At 39.7% G+C, this 16514-nt stretch overlaps 1 protein-coding gene across 2 annotated transcripts in view; it reads right to left on the minus strand.

Moving 5' to 3' along the window:
- Positions 1 to 16514, minus strand: part of CACUL1 (CDK2 associated cullin domain 1) — a 45147-nt gene that overhangs the window by 21410 nt on the left and 7223 nt on the right. Inside the window, exons 3-4 of one of the 2 annotated variants that reach the window (XM_042019434.1) lie at positions 12802 to 12904; positions 2126 to 2221 (exon numbers count right to left, since the gene is read on the minus strand). In XM_042019434.1, coding sequence (XP_041875368.1) covers positions 2126 to 2221; positions 12802 to 12904 — 199 coding nt within the window. The remainder of the gene's footprint in view (positions 1 to 2125; positions 2222 to 12801; positions 12905 to 16514) is intronic. The other variant, XM_042019435.1, reaches the window with a different exon arrangement.

Genomic DNA, 16514 nt, shown 5'->3' on the forward strand with positions numbered 1-16514 from the left:
AATAACAGATTTTCAGCTATATCTCAAAGTAAAATGAAAAACTGAAATTCTGTAAGAAAAATATACCATCTAAATTCTATTTTTTTATTCAACCGGAAATATTTTTTCATTCACGTGTATAGCATACTGTGATATGTACAACCTGTAAGCACCCAGAATAATCTCACTTAAATTTATAAACCAGTTTTCTGCTAGGAATAAAGCACTGTGTATTACCCTAACTTCCAGTTTAATTTTACCTTCAGTTACATCCCTGAACTTCTGAAGGAGCGTAAAGCCACAGAATCTCAGAGGGTCTTTTGGCCTCCGTGCTTTTCTGACAAACCTGCTGCAGCAGCCTAAGACTGAAAAAATCCATCACCAATGAAAAAAACAAAGTGCTCCCAGCAAAAGAAGGAAAAAGAAAAACTCCCATCAGTTGCAAGGTCAGCCCTCTCAACCATCCCTCCTGATAAGCTTGGAAACACCCCTTGGTCACCATACACACACAGGGTAAGAAATCACCTTTCCTGCTTTGGTACGTATCAGGAAAGAAAAGTGCTGCTGCTGCTATTAAGACACACAGGACTAAGCCTAAGACAAAATACTATGCCATATTCCAGTTCTACATAAAAGCTTTAGTTTTTCCTCAGCTTCATAGATTTAAAAAATATTTAAATGCACATTAAAAGTTCTCCTAAGCAGCAATATAATTATCCTTTCAGAACTAAGTCCTCAAGCAACTCAACAGCCTTGGAAACTCCTGATTAAAGCAATCACAGAGAAGGAAAGCCTCGTCACCTCTGACATAAAGGCAGAGTTTAACAACTTAGTACACTTCAAAACTTTGTGAAAAGTATCTATTAAAGCAACTGCAAAGCTGTAATTTAGACTGTAGAGTAATTAGGCTTTCACCTCTTGCAGTTGTTTTTCAGTTGTATCTTTGGACCAAACAGAGGAAACTGTTGTTGCTATATGAGAAAACTTGATTGGACACTACAACGTAAGATTGCAAGAGTACCTGCACATAAAAGTACTTCCAAATACATACAGAAAAAACTAAGAAACACAAACATTTTTCATCCTGACTTCTCTAGAGGTATTTCCCACATCATGCACAAGACTGATTAATAAATTATTTCAGTGAAAAAGTTTGACAGCTGATTTGCCATTAGCCTTATAAACCAGCTATACAGCTGAGCCAAGTCAGCATTGCTTTTGGCAGCAAGAAGAACCAACAGGTAACAGAACCAAATAAAAGGGCAGATTAGAAAACACCAAGTTCCAGAAAGGCAAATTCCTCTTTTAATGCAACAAATCTGTATGGTAACATTATGCCAAAATACTGTAGCAAGTTACCAAAATTCACTGAAACACAGGAGATCCTTCTAAAGGATACTGCTCCCCAAACTCTGTGAAACTACCAATCAGAAAAACTTTGAAGAGTTTGAGGCTTATTTAATCCCTTTTTTTTTTTTTTTTTCACTTCTAAGCGATGCCAACACGAGGAAAGTTTCTGGGAGAAGGACAAGTTTCAAGCTTAAGTTATTCACTACCACCAAAAAAAAGGCAATAAAAGTTTTGGTACTTTGACAAAAAGGATGTAAATTATTGGTTTCTGAACCACTCCAAGTATGCCTGACAGTGCTGTAAACATTATTTTGTCTTCATCTATCCAACACTCTAAACAGCTTTATCAAGTACCAAAAGACATTTCCAAGACACATTTCTTCCCATCTTTTCTGAATCTGTTCTATCTGAAAGTAAAAAACAATCATCTCCACAACCTGCCCAAACTAAGAAGCCAAAACTTAACAAGTCAATAAATTATCTCTGTTCAAAAAGATATAAGTAATGAACTATTTGAGATGGCTTTTTTCCCATCAAAATCAGAACCATTCTCCCCACTCCCAGAAAGAAGTATTAGGGCAGAAACCAACTGCAAAACTCTGCATTTAAAAAGCACAGCCTCCCCTTCCTTTCCCCATACAACTTGATCAGTACTGTTAGGCAGGCACCAAAACTAGGCATGAAGCATAAGTTTTACATGTCAAAAATCATTATTAGCTGCATTTTATTCTTTTCACTTTCAGTCAGCATCTTGTGTATGGACATATTCATTTGAAAAGAATTTTCTAAAACTTACCATATATATGAAAAGAGGCACAATGCTCTGCAATGCTCCCATATACTGTCCAAGAGCTACGTTAAATCTTTCAATATAGAGATCTGGAGGGCTGGCCTGCAAGAAACCGTAAAAGTCAGGTTGTAATTTGAACAAGAGAAAGATCTGGAACAGCATGGGCTATGCTTTCATAGCAAACTCAAACAGCTACAAAGGATTTGATACAGTAGGTCCACACAAAGCAAGCCACACATCATTCCAGAGTTTCTGCTCTAACTCCCTCCAGCAAAACCAATCTCCCTTCAGTAACTAGGTTTTGCCTAGGACTATACATCAGTGCCCAGCACAAGGTCCATTCAGTAAGAAATACAGTGAGCCTGTAACAAACTGACATTTAGCATATGCAAATAAAAACACTTATTAAAGACCAGGGCTTTGTTTTGAAAGCACCAGCTGTCATGCCTAGAATCCATACCCAAATCTGCACAAGTGCTGCAGTGTGTGTTCCCACCCCCCTGAGCTTTTCCCACCCACAAGAGCAGGGTGGCATTAAGCTGCTGCTTTGCAGCTGAGCTGGCGAGTGGCACATCTTCCAGCTCCAGGGAACACTGTCCTCCACAGAAAACCCTTCTAAGCTACTGCTGGGTCACCTAAGGAAAGGCAAGTGTTCAGGGGGTTCAGCTGGAAGGACCACAAAGAAAGCAACATTTTCAGAGAGAGTTCTGCATGCGGGTCCTGTGCTCCAGGTCAGGCCTGGGGAAATCCCCTGACCTGCTCCAGCACACTGCTTCCTCCTGGACCCCCAGCCTAAACTTGGCTACACAAAATCTCAATGTGCTATTTTCTGGGTACAATACCCTATTTCTCAAATTAGGGAATAAGGAAGCTTAAAAGATCTGTTCAGCAGCAAGTGAAGTTAAACTGAGAAGAGAACCAGAAAAATGGGAAGCACTAACCACTGTTTCTGTTACAATATGCATTTGGAGGTGTGCAGGGGAGCTGCACTGGAGCATTCAGAAGTGCACTTAGATGCCCACAGATGGAAGTGGAGCTACAGTAACCCGTTCCTCCACTATCCACTTCTCCACCCCAATCCTTCCCCATACACTGCTCTGCCTCTGGCTCAACCCCTGCTTTTGTCTTTCCAGAGGGGCTGGGTGGCTGCCTGAGTTCCTACTGTTCACATAGAGATACACCTATACAAATGCAAGGGCAAGGTGTTGCTTGTTAATGAGAAGCAAAACTTCTCTTCCCCTGCACTGTTTTCCCCTCTGACAGCACCAAGCCAAAAGAAGATGGAGAATACAGCAGTAACTGGGACCTTGCAAGAAAACAAAGATTTTCCGAAAAGCCAAAGCATCTGTGGCATGAGAAAGACTCAGGGCTTAGCTGCACCTTGACCACCTTATCAGAACTTAAAGCTATCTCCACAAACATTTTCAGCCTTTGTACGGACACTCACCAGGGGCCCTAAGAGAACAGTTAAAATTTATGTGGATATTTTGCTCTATTAAGTGTTCTAAATTTATGAAAGGGGATTTTTTCCTTTAAAATAGCTTCTTTTGCCTCCCTTCTTAATATGCTTAATGAACACATGGGTAATTTTCACAGCAAACACCAATACAGAGCAGACAGTTCAGAAAGGAAAGCAAAACTGGCAAAGGAAGAAAGAGTGTTATTCCATATGCAGTTGCCAAAGGCTATACATGGTTATTCCTCATTTTGATCATAAGGTTTTAATCTTATTGCAAATGCAGTTTTCAGGGGTGGCCAAACAAATTTTAGTTCAAAATGCCAACAACGTATAAAAGTGGCTATGAGCTCCAAGGACTCCCTTTCATATACACATTACATATATAATTTGTTGCAAACAACATGCAATGAAATCTGCGTTTCTAAGCAGTATGTATTCCTGCTTCACTCCTTTACAACCTCAACTTTAAATATGGTTATATCCTCTGATTGGTATACAGCTTCTAAGATCAAAGAAAAAGGAAAATTCTACTTGAAAGAACACGTCTGACAAACGGAGGCCATAGCCTGACACAGGGCACCACTCTTCTCTTGCTGCTAGATTGCCATTTGCATTAAAAAAAACCCAAAACAACAATAAAGCCAACAAGAAAAAAACACAGAAGCTGGGCAGTGCAGATTTAATCTCAGCAGTGCACACAGCCAGTCTGCCACACTTTCGACAGGGGACATAAGCACTGATACCCTTTTTCTCCACTGCAGATGAGAAATCTGCTAGCTCCGCTCCCAAAGCCCATGTCACAGTAAGGGAGGCTGTTTATGAGGGAACAACGTCTGCACACCCAGCTGTCTCCTGAGAATGACCTCAGGAGTGTTTTAATGGAAGGATACCTGGGAGCTGTCAACCACCACCACACCTTGCAATCAGTGGAAAACAACTGCTCTGGATAAAACCAGAAAAAGCTAAAAGAGGTCCTGACAGCTTCAGAGGAAGCACCCACTAGTGTCAGGCAGATATCAGGCCTTAGTTTTAACCTCTGCAATGCATAAATCATGGTGTTGTCTGCTTTATCAGCATGAAATGTCACTTTTCATTTTTATTCTGGCAGTGTTTCATGTCAAGCCTCAACAGCCAAGACATTAACAGCGATGGACAACAACAAAAAAGCAAGCTTGACAATCAAACTCTGCTCAACTAAAGCTTGACTTGTAAATACCAAAATACCCAAGCCAAATAGAAATCAATAATAGTATTTTCACAGCTCACCTATGAAGTACTGTAATCTGTGTGGGGAAAACAGAACAATCTGTTTTCTGTTCATCACAGTTATAGTACGGCTGCTCCAAACTGAAATCAATTATTTGCTTGAGCACAGGATCTTTCTCCACATCTCTACATCCACATTTATAGGACAGCAACTGAAGCTGGATTAGTTTTATACAAACTACTTCAATTTTGTGAACTAAAAAGCAGCACATAGCAACAAATTCATGAGTAAACAGAAGTTGCTAATATTTTTATTTTAAGTGGCCATCATTAGAGCATAATTTCCATTTAAAATCTATACTTATTCACATATAGCTATTACAAGAAAAAAACCCAAAAAACTGCTTTGGGTGACACTTTTTACTCCTGGTCCTAGTCCAGAAAAAGAGAACACATACATTCAGCTGTTTAAATTACAAGGGGAGGGGCAGAATTAAGCATGACATTTACTTCTTACAACTCCACAGCAACTATTAAGTCTTTACATCCACTCCTATCTTACCTGAAGGATGTATTACAGAAGCTTATTCAAAGATACAAAATACACACTCCTAGCCTAAGGTTTTCCAGGAAAGATGAGGATCCCTCATTCCTTCACTCCTCATCCTGAATCTTATGAAACTGTCAATTCAGGGGTTTGGGGGTGTTTTTTTGTAAGTTTATTGGTTTTTTGGATTGTTTGAGGTTTTTTTAAAACACTCCATACAGACAGGCAGTAAAAATCCTCTCCTACATTTGCTCTTATCTACCACTCATAAGGTTAAGAACAGTTTTCCAGCAAAAACTGTATTGTGTGTCTGTCCACAGGAGCATTCAATGTTTGGTTGGATTTCTCAAACTCTGATGCAGTTGCATTTGTTTAACATCTTCAGCTTGGTTGTGAGTCAACTGCTTCTTAGAATAAAATATTATGGTTGCTGTTTAAAAGCTGATGCTAGAGACACAGTTTCATCTCCTTATACACCACAGAGGACATCTCAGCACCAACAGAAATGAGAAGTAACAAGAAAACACATTTGAGAAAGGATGACATACAAGAGATAGTCAAAACAAGCAACTGGAGATCCTGCATAGTGAATTACCTTTCCCTTATTTGAAATCTAATATGTAGGCATTTCAATGCACTTGTGGGCAAGAAACTATGTATGTGAAAAAGATCTGGGTTTTTTCAGCTTGAAAAACAGTCTCAATATCACTCTTAAACTGAACATATGAAATCAGAAGGCAGCTTCTGGCTCAAGACGACTTGGAAATGGCTCACAAGAAAGAAACAGAGACAACAGCTCTCTGCTTGAGGAACACAAAGCTAATCTATTTATGAAGAGTCACCTGGCACAATCATCGGTATGTTTAGTAGAGTTTACACTCCTATGGTGAATGGGCAGTTCCATTTTCCTGGGAATATGCTCACTGCCAAAATGCCAGCACATATGCTGCAGCATCTCTCCCACGCCTGCCAAGTGAAAAGGGAGAATGGCTATGACTACACAAATTAACCTGTTACTCATGTAAGTGGTCTGAATCTTCTAAACCACTCTTTGTTCTTTCTCAAGAAAATATAATTTGTTTACCTTGCCTTGCAATGTATGTGATGCCCAGGTCTACCTCACTAGACATGGGTATTATTAAAACTTTTTACAAAAAACAGACATCAAACCAAAGCACAACTGATTCAAAGGCTGTGTCTTCCTAGTCAAGCCTGCACTCAAACCTGTTCAAAGCTGTACAGCCTCATGACATTTTCTCACGTAACTGTCTTACAGCAGGTTAGCAGGTGTGGGCCATGTTCCATTCCCACTCTACATGCTTGTAAAACAAAAAGACACTGTATCTAAAGACCATCAAAATCGTTTAGCAGTAAGAAATCTTCAGAAGCTTTTCTACCTATTAAATATATATTAATTAGTGCTGTATTTACTTATATCTTTCTGTAATTGCATCAGGGTCTGCAGCCCCAGTGTAGTGTGACAAGGCACTAAACAGAGCTGCAGGACTACAAGCCTTTCCAAAAAGCTGCAGGCAAGAATGCTTCTCTCAGCTTAACTTGCTGATGGTAATGTCAATTTTAATGGCAATTCTGGCAATATGGTCACCCCTACTACTTAAGTTAAAAGCCATCTTTTTGATGTCCACACATAAAGATACAAACATTTATAATGCTTCCGGTTTCCACCATCTGAGTTCAAATCATCCATTTGATCGGATTCAGTTCAGTGGGATTCACAGCAGTAAATGTTTCACAGACACACACAATTAAGCAATGTTCTCCCAGAAAAACTGATGGATAAATACCTACAGCTCTGAATATTTGGGTTTGGTTTTTTCCCATTTTAAATATTATGGACCAGATAAATGCCCAGTCTGCATCTCCTCTTGAAAAAATGAACTGTTGATATTAACAGATGGCCCAAATGGACTCCAAGAAACACCATTGATTTAACATAATTATTAAGAAAGAGTTAGAAAAAAAAGTTCTCAATTTCCATTCTCCACCGCTATTTCTGATCTTTTCTAAAAGCAGAGCATAGAGGAGGCAGATTTGTTTTCTATTTAAGTCTTTGAGAAACTGCTAGATCTACAGATATTATTTCAGGGAATCAACTGATTTCAAATTACCAGAGGTAATTTAAGTGTTACTTCTATGCTACAAGAAATAAGCATGACTTTTGAAGTAGGTTCCCTGTATTTCCTTTAGCTACCAAGTCAGACAATGCCCGTACAAACAGTGTAGTAAGAATTGGCTTCTTCACATGGGTGGAGCAAATGGCCTCGCAGAAGTACATTACTAAAGTCTAATCATGCCTGCATTAGCAACCTGATTTACTAAGTGTACACAAAAAGCAGCCACAGATGATGCTGCCAAAAGCTGTATTTCACAGACTGGCATAACTGCTCCATTACAATACAGCACTTTATAAAGGTAATGTAATCACCAGTGTACCTTGGAGGGAAGGCAAAATACATCTGCAAAACAATCTGGAGTAAAACTACCTTAAAGTGTAAATATCAAGAATGCTATGAGATGGTCCCCTGTATGTAACTCTGCCCATAGAATTAGAAATTCAGTTTTACCAGTCCCTCAAAGCACTACCTGGATGCATTTTTACGGCACCCTGACCACATGCAAAACCCACAGGGTAAACATGACAAGCCACTTAAGCTTCAATAGACAACGGTTTCTAAAACACAAATAAAGTAGGAAGTTCAGAACCTCATCTGAAGTTTGGAATAAGGCATTTGTATTAACCAGATTAGTGTTTCAGAAAGAGTAGGTGCAGGAGATGACCGGCTCCTCACCACTGGCTGGAAACTCCATATAATCACAGGGGACAAGGGGAAGGTAAACACAAGACAGCAAATAAGACAGGAAAAGGCAAGGAAAGAACAGATTGTCCACAACAAGATATTGCTAAGCTATACTTGAAAACAGATGACAGCAGTGCCTCCTTTAACTCTGTGTGTGTTTAGGTGTGAATGTGCCACAGCAAATACACTGGGAATGCTGCTCTCTTAGATTCTTAAGTACATTAGATTCACAGGCAAGACAGGCCTGTGAGTTATTGTTTTGCTTATTGTAAATTCTATAGAATCTTTTATTAAATTGTTTAAATTAGGCTATTGATTAAGTGCTGTTAAGTTTAAATGCTGTTAAAACCATTAGGCCTAAACCGCTGGTCAAGTTGGAGGCTGAGTTTGGCAAAGGGATCCACTCTGAACCTTGTGACTTATTCTGAGGGTCTCCATCATTCCTTCCTATCCTTACCCTTTTCCTATTCCCTGCCACCACACAGATCGTTTCTGGGTGATTTTACTTTTAGACCGCTTGATTTTAGTCTGATTTTTCTCTGCGTGCTTTAACCATATAGTAGTAATAGTGTGAGCCTTGACAATGAACTCTGTCATGCTTTCACTTTAATATTAAAGCTGCTTTTCCTGATACCTTTACCAGGGGTTCTTTGAGCACCCTAAAATCCTCATTGAGGACACCTGATTCCCATGCACATTCTCCCAAGGAAACAGCAAGTGGGACAATACTTTCATGCACTGCACTGACTGGTTTGAGAGCCGACAAGCCAAGAGGCTGAGAAGTTGTAAAGATTAATATCAGGCAGGAAACCTTTCTGGCTTTGCACAACGAAGACTATAAACCTGCAGGTCCTGGGGGCCAAACAGCAGACATGCAAATTATCTACCAACACCAGTGACTCCTCAGTGCAGTCATGTTCATTATAAAAAAAATATAATACATTATCATAAAAAAAACACCCCACCACAAACAGAAAACAACAGATCCCTTTTTCTCTCTCCTCTAGATAAAAAAAGGTGCAACATGACAAATAAATGGCTTTCAGCTCTCAGTCATTTCACAAAGGAAGCACTGAGTTTGTTCTAACTAAAAGGAAAATATTCCACTGCACCTGCACAAAAAAGCTATGTTTGTAACAAGCCAGCTCAAAGCCACAGCACATTCTGATTGTCAATGCTTTAAGTACTTTCCACCATCTTTTGCTGAAGAGATATGTAATGGGAAGAGTGCTTGATTTTAAATTACTTTATCAGAGTGCATAAGAATAAATTAAGCCAGAAACACTACTGCCTAATGCAAATACAGTTTTACTCATTTTAAAGAGAGACGTATTTAATCTGAAAGCATATGTTTGTGTATCCACCCTACCTCATACATCTGAATGACTCAGCAATTACCCACAAAAACAGCTGACATTATTTCAAACCACAGCATAATGAACCATGTCCATTACCAGTGAAATGTTTCCAAATACAGCATCCTAGAAAAATCATCTGTATGCTACAGGCTTCACAGACCTCAAGACAACAGGAAACAAGTTAATTTGTGTTTTCTGCAGCAACATGTTATTTTTTTTAAGATGACAAAATCCAAAATTCCAATCAACTCAGGAATTAGGGAGATTGAATACTCAATTACTGAAAGTTCCACATGGCAAAACTCAGTCTTAACTAATGCAGAGAAGCTGGTCAGACATCAGCTGCAGGAAAGGAAAGCAATCCTAGCTCGGAGTCTCTCCATAGCAGCCTCAAGAAAGGATCACCAACTTACAGATCCAGTAATGAGGGAGCTGGAAATGGCTTGGCATACAGGAGGCCCCATATCAGCCTGATGACAAGCAATTCATCTCATCTAAATGTATCATTACTCACTCAAAAAACCACTGCTCACTGCAGTGAGCACCCAATGTCCAACATGCAAAAATACACCAGCCCAGCCACATTTTCCTATGGCCTCTGCCACCACTGAAAGTAACTCTCTCGAGCTGAAAAGCTGTGAAACAATCCCTCAGAAATGCACAGGGCAACACCAACACCACACAAGCTGTCCTGCAGTCTGGAAGAGCAGAAGTCACACAGGATGACCAGGGACTGTTTGACTGTGCCAGCACAGTGCCTGGGACACCCAGCTCAGGACACCCATGTGTCCATCACTCTGCTGACTCCAGCTCAGGACACCCACGTGTCCATGTGTCCATCACTCTGCTGACTCCAGCTGTGGCCAGCTGCTCAGACAACACACACAGGGAGGGGGGAAATAAATATATATGGGGAGTTTCTGCAGTGAATGCCCTGAAGAGAGAAACCAAACTCCATTAAGACTAAATCTATGCAAGAGCAAGTCTGACCAGTCCCCTGAGGTGCTCCCACTTTTACTGTTTGGTATCTGGGTTTTACTGGTTTGGCTGTTGATGAGTGGTTCCTGTAGGAGACAGCTTGCTCTGGCATGTTGGTTACAGGCAGACATTCTGCAGCCCACTTGCCATTTAGCTGTTATACTGCTATGCAAAGAAGGTGCTGGCCTGTCCAGAGCAAGACATTGCACTTGCCTGACATTTCAGTTTCCATAACCATCTGTTTTCTGACACACACCAACATTCCTGCTTATACTGGGATACTTTTGCATCTCTGAACATTAAAAACTAACAACCTGCATCAAGTCATAGCTTGCCAAACAAACAGAACTCTCAAATGTTGCTGGCAGGTGAATGAGATTATGTCAGAAAGCGAAACACCACAAACTGTGCATTAAAAGGATTCACATATATAGGTTTTTTTATTGTTTGCCTGTCTGAACCAGAAACTTCCAAGCAACTAACATTTACAAAGTAATTTGCTGTTGTTGCTAGGATAAAGATCTAGAACTGCATTTTCAACATAAACCCCGAGTGACTGAATGTCACCAAAATGTATTAAGATCAAAGAAGTATCAGGATAATAAAATACATTGTAGTAGAGTAATTTCTTAAGAGTAAATTTCACAACCCACAGCTAAAACAGTTTCTTTATAGAACAATTTTTGAGGCATGTGAGTTTTACCTCCAGCAGCTCAAAAAGATCCATTTGTCATCCAAAAGCCAAGTCATGTTCACACGTCAGACAAAACTCACATAATGCACACAAAGATGGTATCCTGTTATATTACAGGTGTGTCTAACCTACATAAGGAAGCTTTTGCAAGGCTAAGATTGCATTAAACAGTTGTCAACTATTCTTTCAGCAAGCTGATGTTCAGAAGGCAGCCTTGGTTTTAGGCAGAATTATTTAGGCTCATATGTGCTAAAGCAAACTTTAAAATCAGCTGCCTCAGTTCTGGGACTTAAGAGAAAGGAGTCAAGGACTAGCACAGAGTAAAGAATTTGGGGTATTCCCAAACTGAAATCAAACTAAAGCAGTGTATTACCATGGGATATATCAGAAGAACTGGTCAAACCTATATAGCTGAAATGAATCATAGTTCTCACAAACAGGAGAAAAAATGTACAGGCTGCACCGGCTCAGCAGAACCAAGGGAAGGCTTTATTTTAAATACTATGTTCACCAACTCCAAGCAATTTTTACAGAACACTGAGGCTGTCACTCCATGAGGAATAAAGAGAACATAAAAGAGAAAAGAAGAAAGAACCTAGCAAATACCATGCCTATTAAATGCTGGATAGTTATTTTTCTTTATAAGGAAAGCCACAAGAGGAAAACAGTGCAACAAAAAGGACATCAGAGAGATCACAGTGCTATATATTTTCGTGGGAATGCACGTTTAGCCAGAAATATCTGATGCAGTTAAAGCATTAAGAGTGTTTTGGGCTGACAGAAATTAGTTATCAATGTGTTAGAAGCACTGAAGAAGCTGCTGTAGTTTAGAGCTTCTTTATATTTGGCATCTCTACTTCATGCACTGCAGTTGAGTACAGAACTCAGACATCAGTTACGGAAGTGAAAAAAGCTGCAGGGAAAAATCAAGCAGTGTTGCTGCTACAGCAGTGACAATTTCAAGTACATATCTGGAGATTCTAGTCTAAAAGGAATGTTCAACAAGGAATAGACATGAAAACAGCCATGGATGCACAAGTAAGATGCAGAGAAGGATAGGGAAATACAAACTGTATATATTACGACTGCTGTAAACCACTGACATCTAGAGATGGGCAAGAAAAATGCAGAATAAGCTGTAACAGAATTCCATATGCAGTAATTCTTAAATTATACTTCACAATCTATATTTAATTCACCTAAATTTTTTCCTTTAGATTTTCCGTTTTGTGCTGCTTGTGGTGCACAAGAACCATAAACAGTTTATACACATTTACACAGGAATGGCAGACATTTATCTCATGTGCTCAGATCATGTTTGACTGAGGTATTTACATCCCAGATTATACTTTAGATTTCCCATTCTCCATTCTTTCATTCTGTACCATATATTCAGGTTTAGCCACTGCACTCCACATGGTTGAGACCTCCAAGGTCTGGCAGTGCCAACCTAGTAGTTGGTTTTCTGTCTGACAGCCCATTAGTGAATGAAGTAGTAGACAATTTTGTAAGTTAATGTAAATCAGTCTTAATAGCAATCCCCTCCATGGGCCACCTACATGCTGCTCTGATATAATCACAGATCCCAGGAAAGAGAGAATTAGATTGTGCAGCTTCTTACCTGCAGCTCCTTTGAGACTCTCTCTAAGTGGTTAGTTATCTTTTTTATTAGGTCACTATACATCTGCTCCGAATGCTGCTGGCATACACACTTATACACACAACTGCAGAAACAAATATAGGAACAAACAATGAACTTACAACAGTTTGCAGTGAAGGGTAACAGACTTCAAAACATTTTGTTCAAGTATCAGTTTAGAGGATAATAGAGTTAATTGAATGATTGTTGAACTTTTAAATACAGTCCGAAGCTTGGAATGAGTTCCAGCAGGCTCTTACCGCTCCCCTGGAGGCTCCGGGGTGTCCATCCCATTCCCCCTCCCCAACCTCATTTTAACTCGAGTTCTCTTAACAGTGCACTTCAAAACAGCCAGGACAATTCTGTCAACAGCACATTCCTACTTCTGGCTTTGTCTCTCCTATGTGAATGAAGTCTCCATTACAATAAACAGGTTTAACAATTTTATGAATATTCTAGGGCAAAACCCTTACTAAAAGAAGGGTAACACTGACAAGTATTATAGAAGTTGCATCAAAACCATGGTAGCTTTAAAAAGAAATGGGAAAAGTTCTAAAATTACAGACCCAAGCATGTTACTTCATTCTTTGTTACTTATATTTGAAGAAAATTCTACACTTTCACAATAAAGATAGATGCAGAAAAAGAGCAACAAAACTTTAATTCTGCATTCCATGGCTTTGCTGTGTTAACTCTGGTCTTCAGTGTTACCTTTGCTTCTTAAAACTTTATTGCTCTCATATTGCAATATAACATCTGCAAAATAAAGCTATTCATTGAAGACATATTTACAGCAGTTGTAAAACAAATACATGTATTACTTTCAGCAAGATATTATTAGAGTAGTCATCGCTGTCAGGACTAGCACCAGTATTCATCTGTACCAAGCAGCTTTTACTCCTCAGTCAGCATTCTGAAATTTAGCTGCCAAACCCAAGAGGCCCAGGGAGACTTCACCTGGTATCTTGAGCAAGTCACATCTCCTCTGTTCTGCTCCCCTCTCCCCTCCTCTGTACCAAGAACTGTAACAGCGAGCAATTTAGGCCAGAGACTGCTCTTAGGACATGTGCAAACAACTGACTTCCAGGGAGGTCCAGACCCCAGCCTTGAATTCTGCAGGCTTTCAAGGGCCCCAAAAGCCCAAAGCTACGGGGCAGCAACACTGTGTACAGGAACTAAGACTTTCCAATTCTCTGCTGAGAAGGTGGTGCTAAGACAGGCGAACTACAAAGATGGCAAAAGTCTGCTTATTTCGTGAACCATGTTATTTCTTAAAAACCAAAAGACACCCCCACACCTCTGGTATTATTGTATTTTAAAAATAAATAAGTATCTGTAGTTTGATATTATTTAAATATTATCAGTCAAGGTCATCCTTTTTCTTTCACATCAAGTCTACCAATAGCAGATCCTACATTGAGACAAGCAACTGCAAAAGCTATTTTGGTACAATACCATTTTCTAAGAGCAAAAATATCAGCTTAGTTTGGATCAAAGAGAGAAACACTGATAAGAAAAGTGAGACTGATATTTGTATCTCTTACAAAATCGGCCAGCTGGGTAACCACAGCAAATGGCCATACATTTGTTTGTTCCATAGCTAACTAGTACACAGCCACTTTCACAAGCTGACCGCTTTATTTGCATGCAACTAAACTGAATTTTAAAGCACACTTCTCCTTAGTGTTACACAGACTATTGCTGCCTCTTTTCTGCAACATGTTCTGTAGTCACACACCAGTCTTCCCATGTACACACAGGGTATGTTTACGTTTTATTTGAACACTTCTATTTAGAGATTCCTTCCCCATTTTGAGATCCTGTTTTCAGTTCCTGATTGTGGGCTAATTCTGTGAATCATCCTTACCCTGATATTACCCAAAAGAAGTCACAAGCCTGTTAGTTCTTTAACATAACCAAACACCTTAGGAAAAGGAAGTCCCAAAAAGGACATTGGAGGGTAAGCAGTGGTTGACAGGGATGAACGCTCAAGCTCTCTAAGTTGTCCTGAGGAACAGAAAACTGCACTGCACCTGGGAGGCAGTGCAGGCTGCCAGAAGTGCAACTTAGCTGAGCACATTTTCCTCATCTCAAACCTTCCTTCACACCTCTCTGCCAATTTATCCAACCCTTTTGTAACAGAAAGTGACTATCCACAGGCAGGCTTTGGGCTCGCAGTTGAAAACAGACACTAATGACACTTTGATACCTTACAGATCAACTGGTCCATGGTAATTATCTGCATACACACCTTGGAAGTTATCTCCCAGCTCTCACAGCTGGGGAGTAGGCAGCTACAGCTATCACTGACCATGTCAAATATAGCAGTTTGGGTTTCTAATAATGTATTTTGAGTTTGCATTACGGAAGCCTCAATTCCTTTAGTTAGCACAAAGATGACCAAAAATACAGTAGTATTTTCACCTCAGTTTCACTGTGAAGGAAAAAAAAAAATGTAGCTGTTTGAACCACTTCAAGAAACATTCTATCTTTCAGACTAAAGAACTGGCCTAGTTCTTTAGGCTGTTCTTCCAGTTCTAGAAGCAGAGAAGATCTAAACTCCAAGTCTGCTACAGACTCTCAACAATACTCCAAGCAAACATTCTTATTAAACTCAATTAAAAAAAAAAATCAGTTATTCTTCCCTTGTCAATCTATCTTTGTCAATCAAAGGAACAGTCTAAAAATATTAACGAAAAAACGAAAATCTATCTGCCTGGTTGGAAGAGGCTGTGGCAGAATAATTACAACCACAGACATAAGTTTTTAGAACAAAACTGACACACACCAGCTTTACCAGTAACACTAAACTCTGGAAAATCTTTAGCTTTGGTAATAGTAAAACACATGTAACAGTTATCCATGCATCATTAGAGTCCTGCACCAAGTGCCCCAGATGTACAGGGGTTATCCATGCGAAACTGAAAACCCACCAGTCCTTCAGTAAATAAAACTTTTGAGAAGTAGAAAGGTGACATGGATAAACTCCAGTTATCTGCAAACCATAACTAGATATAATTAAACCATTAACTTTGCACACCTACTTTTATCAGAGATGACTTCTGAGATATGTCCTACTGCAGATTGTTTGCACATTGGGGATTTTGAGCTGGGAAGGTTTTTGATTACTTACACTAAAACCGTCTCTCTTAATTCAAATGACCAACTCAATTATTTATACACATGATATCTGAGTCCTGATAAAAGTAGTTCCAAAAGTTTGGAGAGGAAAGAGGAAGTTTATTGAAGTTTTCAACAGGAACTAAGGGGCAAAACTAAACACCTGCCTTTTTTTTATCTGCTTCCCTAATCCAAAGTTTCAAACGGCAGAGATAAAGTAGCTAAGAGCAAGAGGCAACAGAGCTGCAAGTCTCTAAAAAGAGCCCTCAGTGACAGAGCTGGCAGCATTACTCTGCAGAGGGCAACACTGGTGAAGAAATCCAAGACAGCAGTGCTACAGTTATGATGCTGGCAAGGGCCAGGGGTTTTAACAGTTATCTTGGCCAGTAAATCCAGCAGCAGTCCCCCACTTCCCATCCATTTCACCAACACCCTGAATACCTGCCACCTACAGAACAACAATCTCCATTTTAGTTAATCTCTTAAGAAACTGCCAGGTCTCTAAAGCATTTAGCATTTTGGAGCAGCAGTACGATGGGCAAGCAAATCCCCCACCACCACCAGTACTGAGCATT

Source organism: Corvus kubaryi, unplaced genomic scaffold, assembly GCF_017639235.1.
Source record: "Corvus kubaryi isolate FWS band 111438036 unplaced genomic scaffold, C.kubaryi_AGA036_p1.0 138, whole genome shotgun sequence".
NCBI classification, from domain to species: Eukaryota; Metazoa; Chordata; class Aves; order Passeriformes; family Corvidae; genus Corvus; species Corvus kubaryi.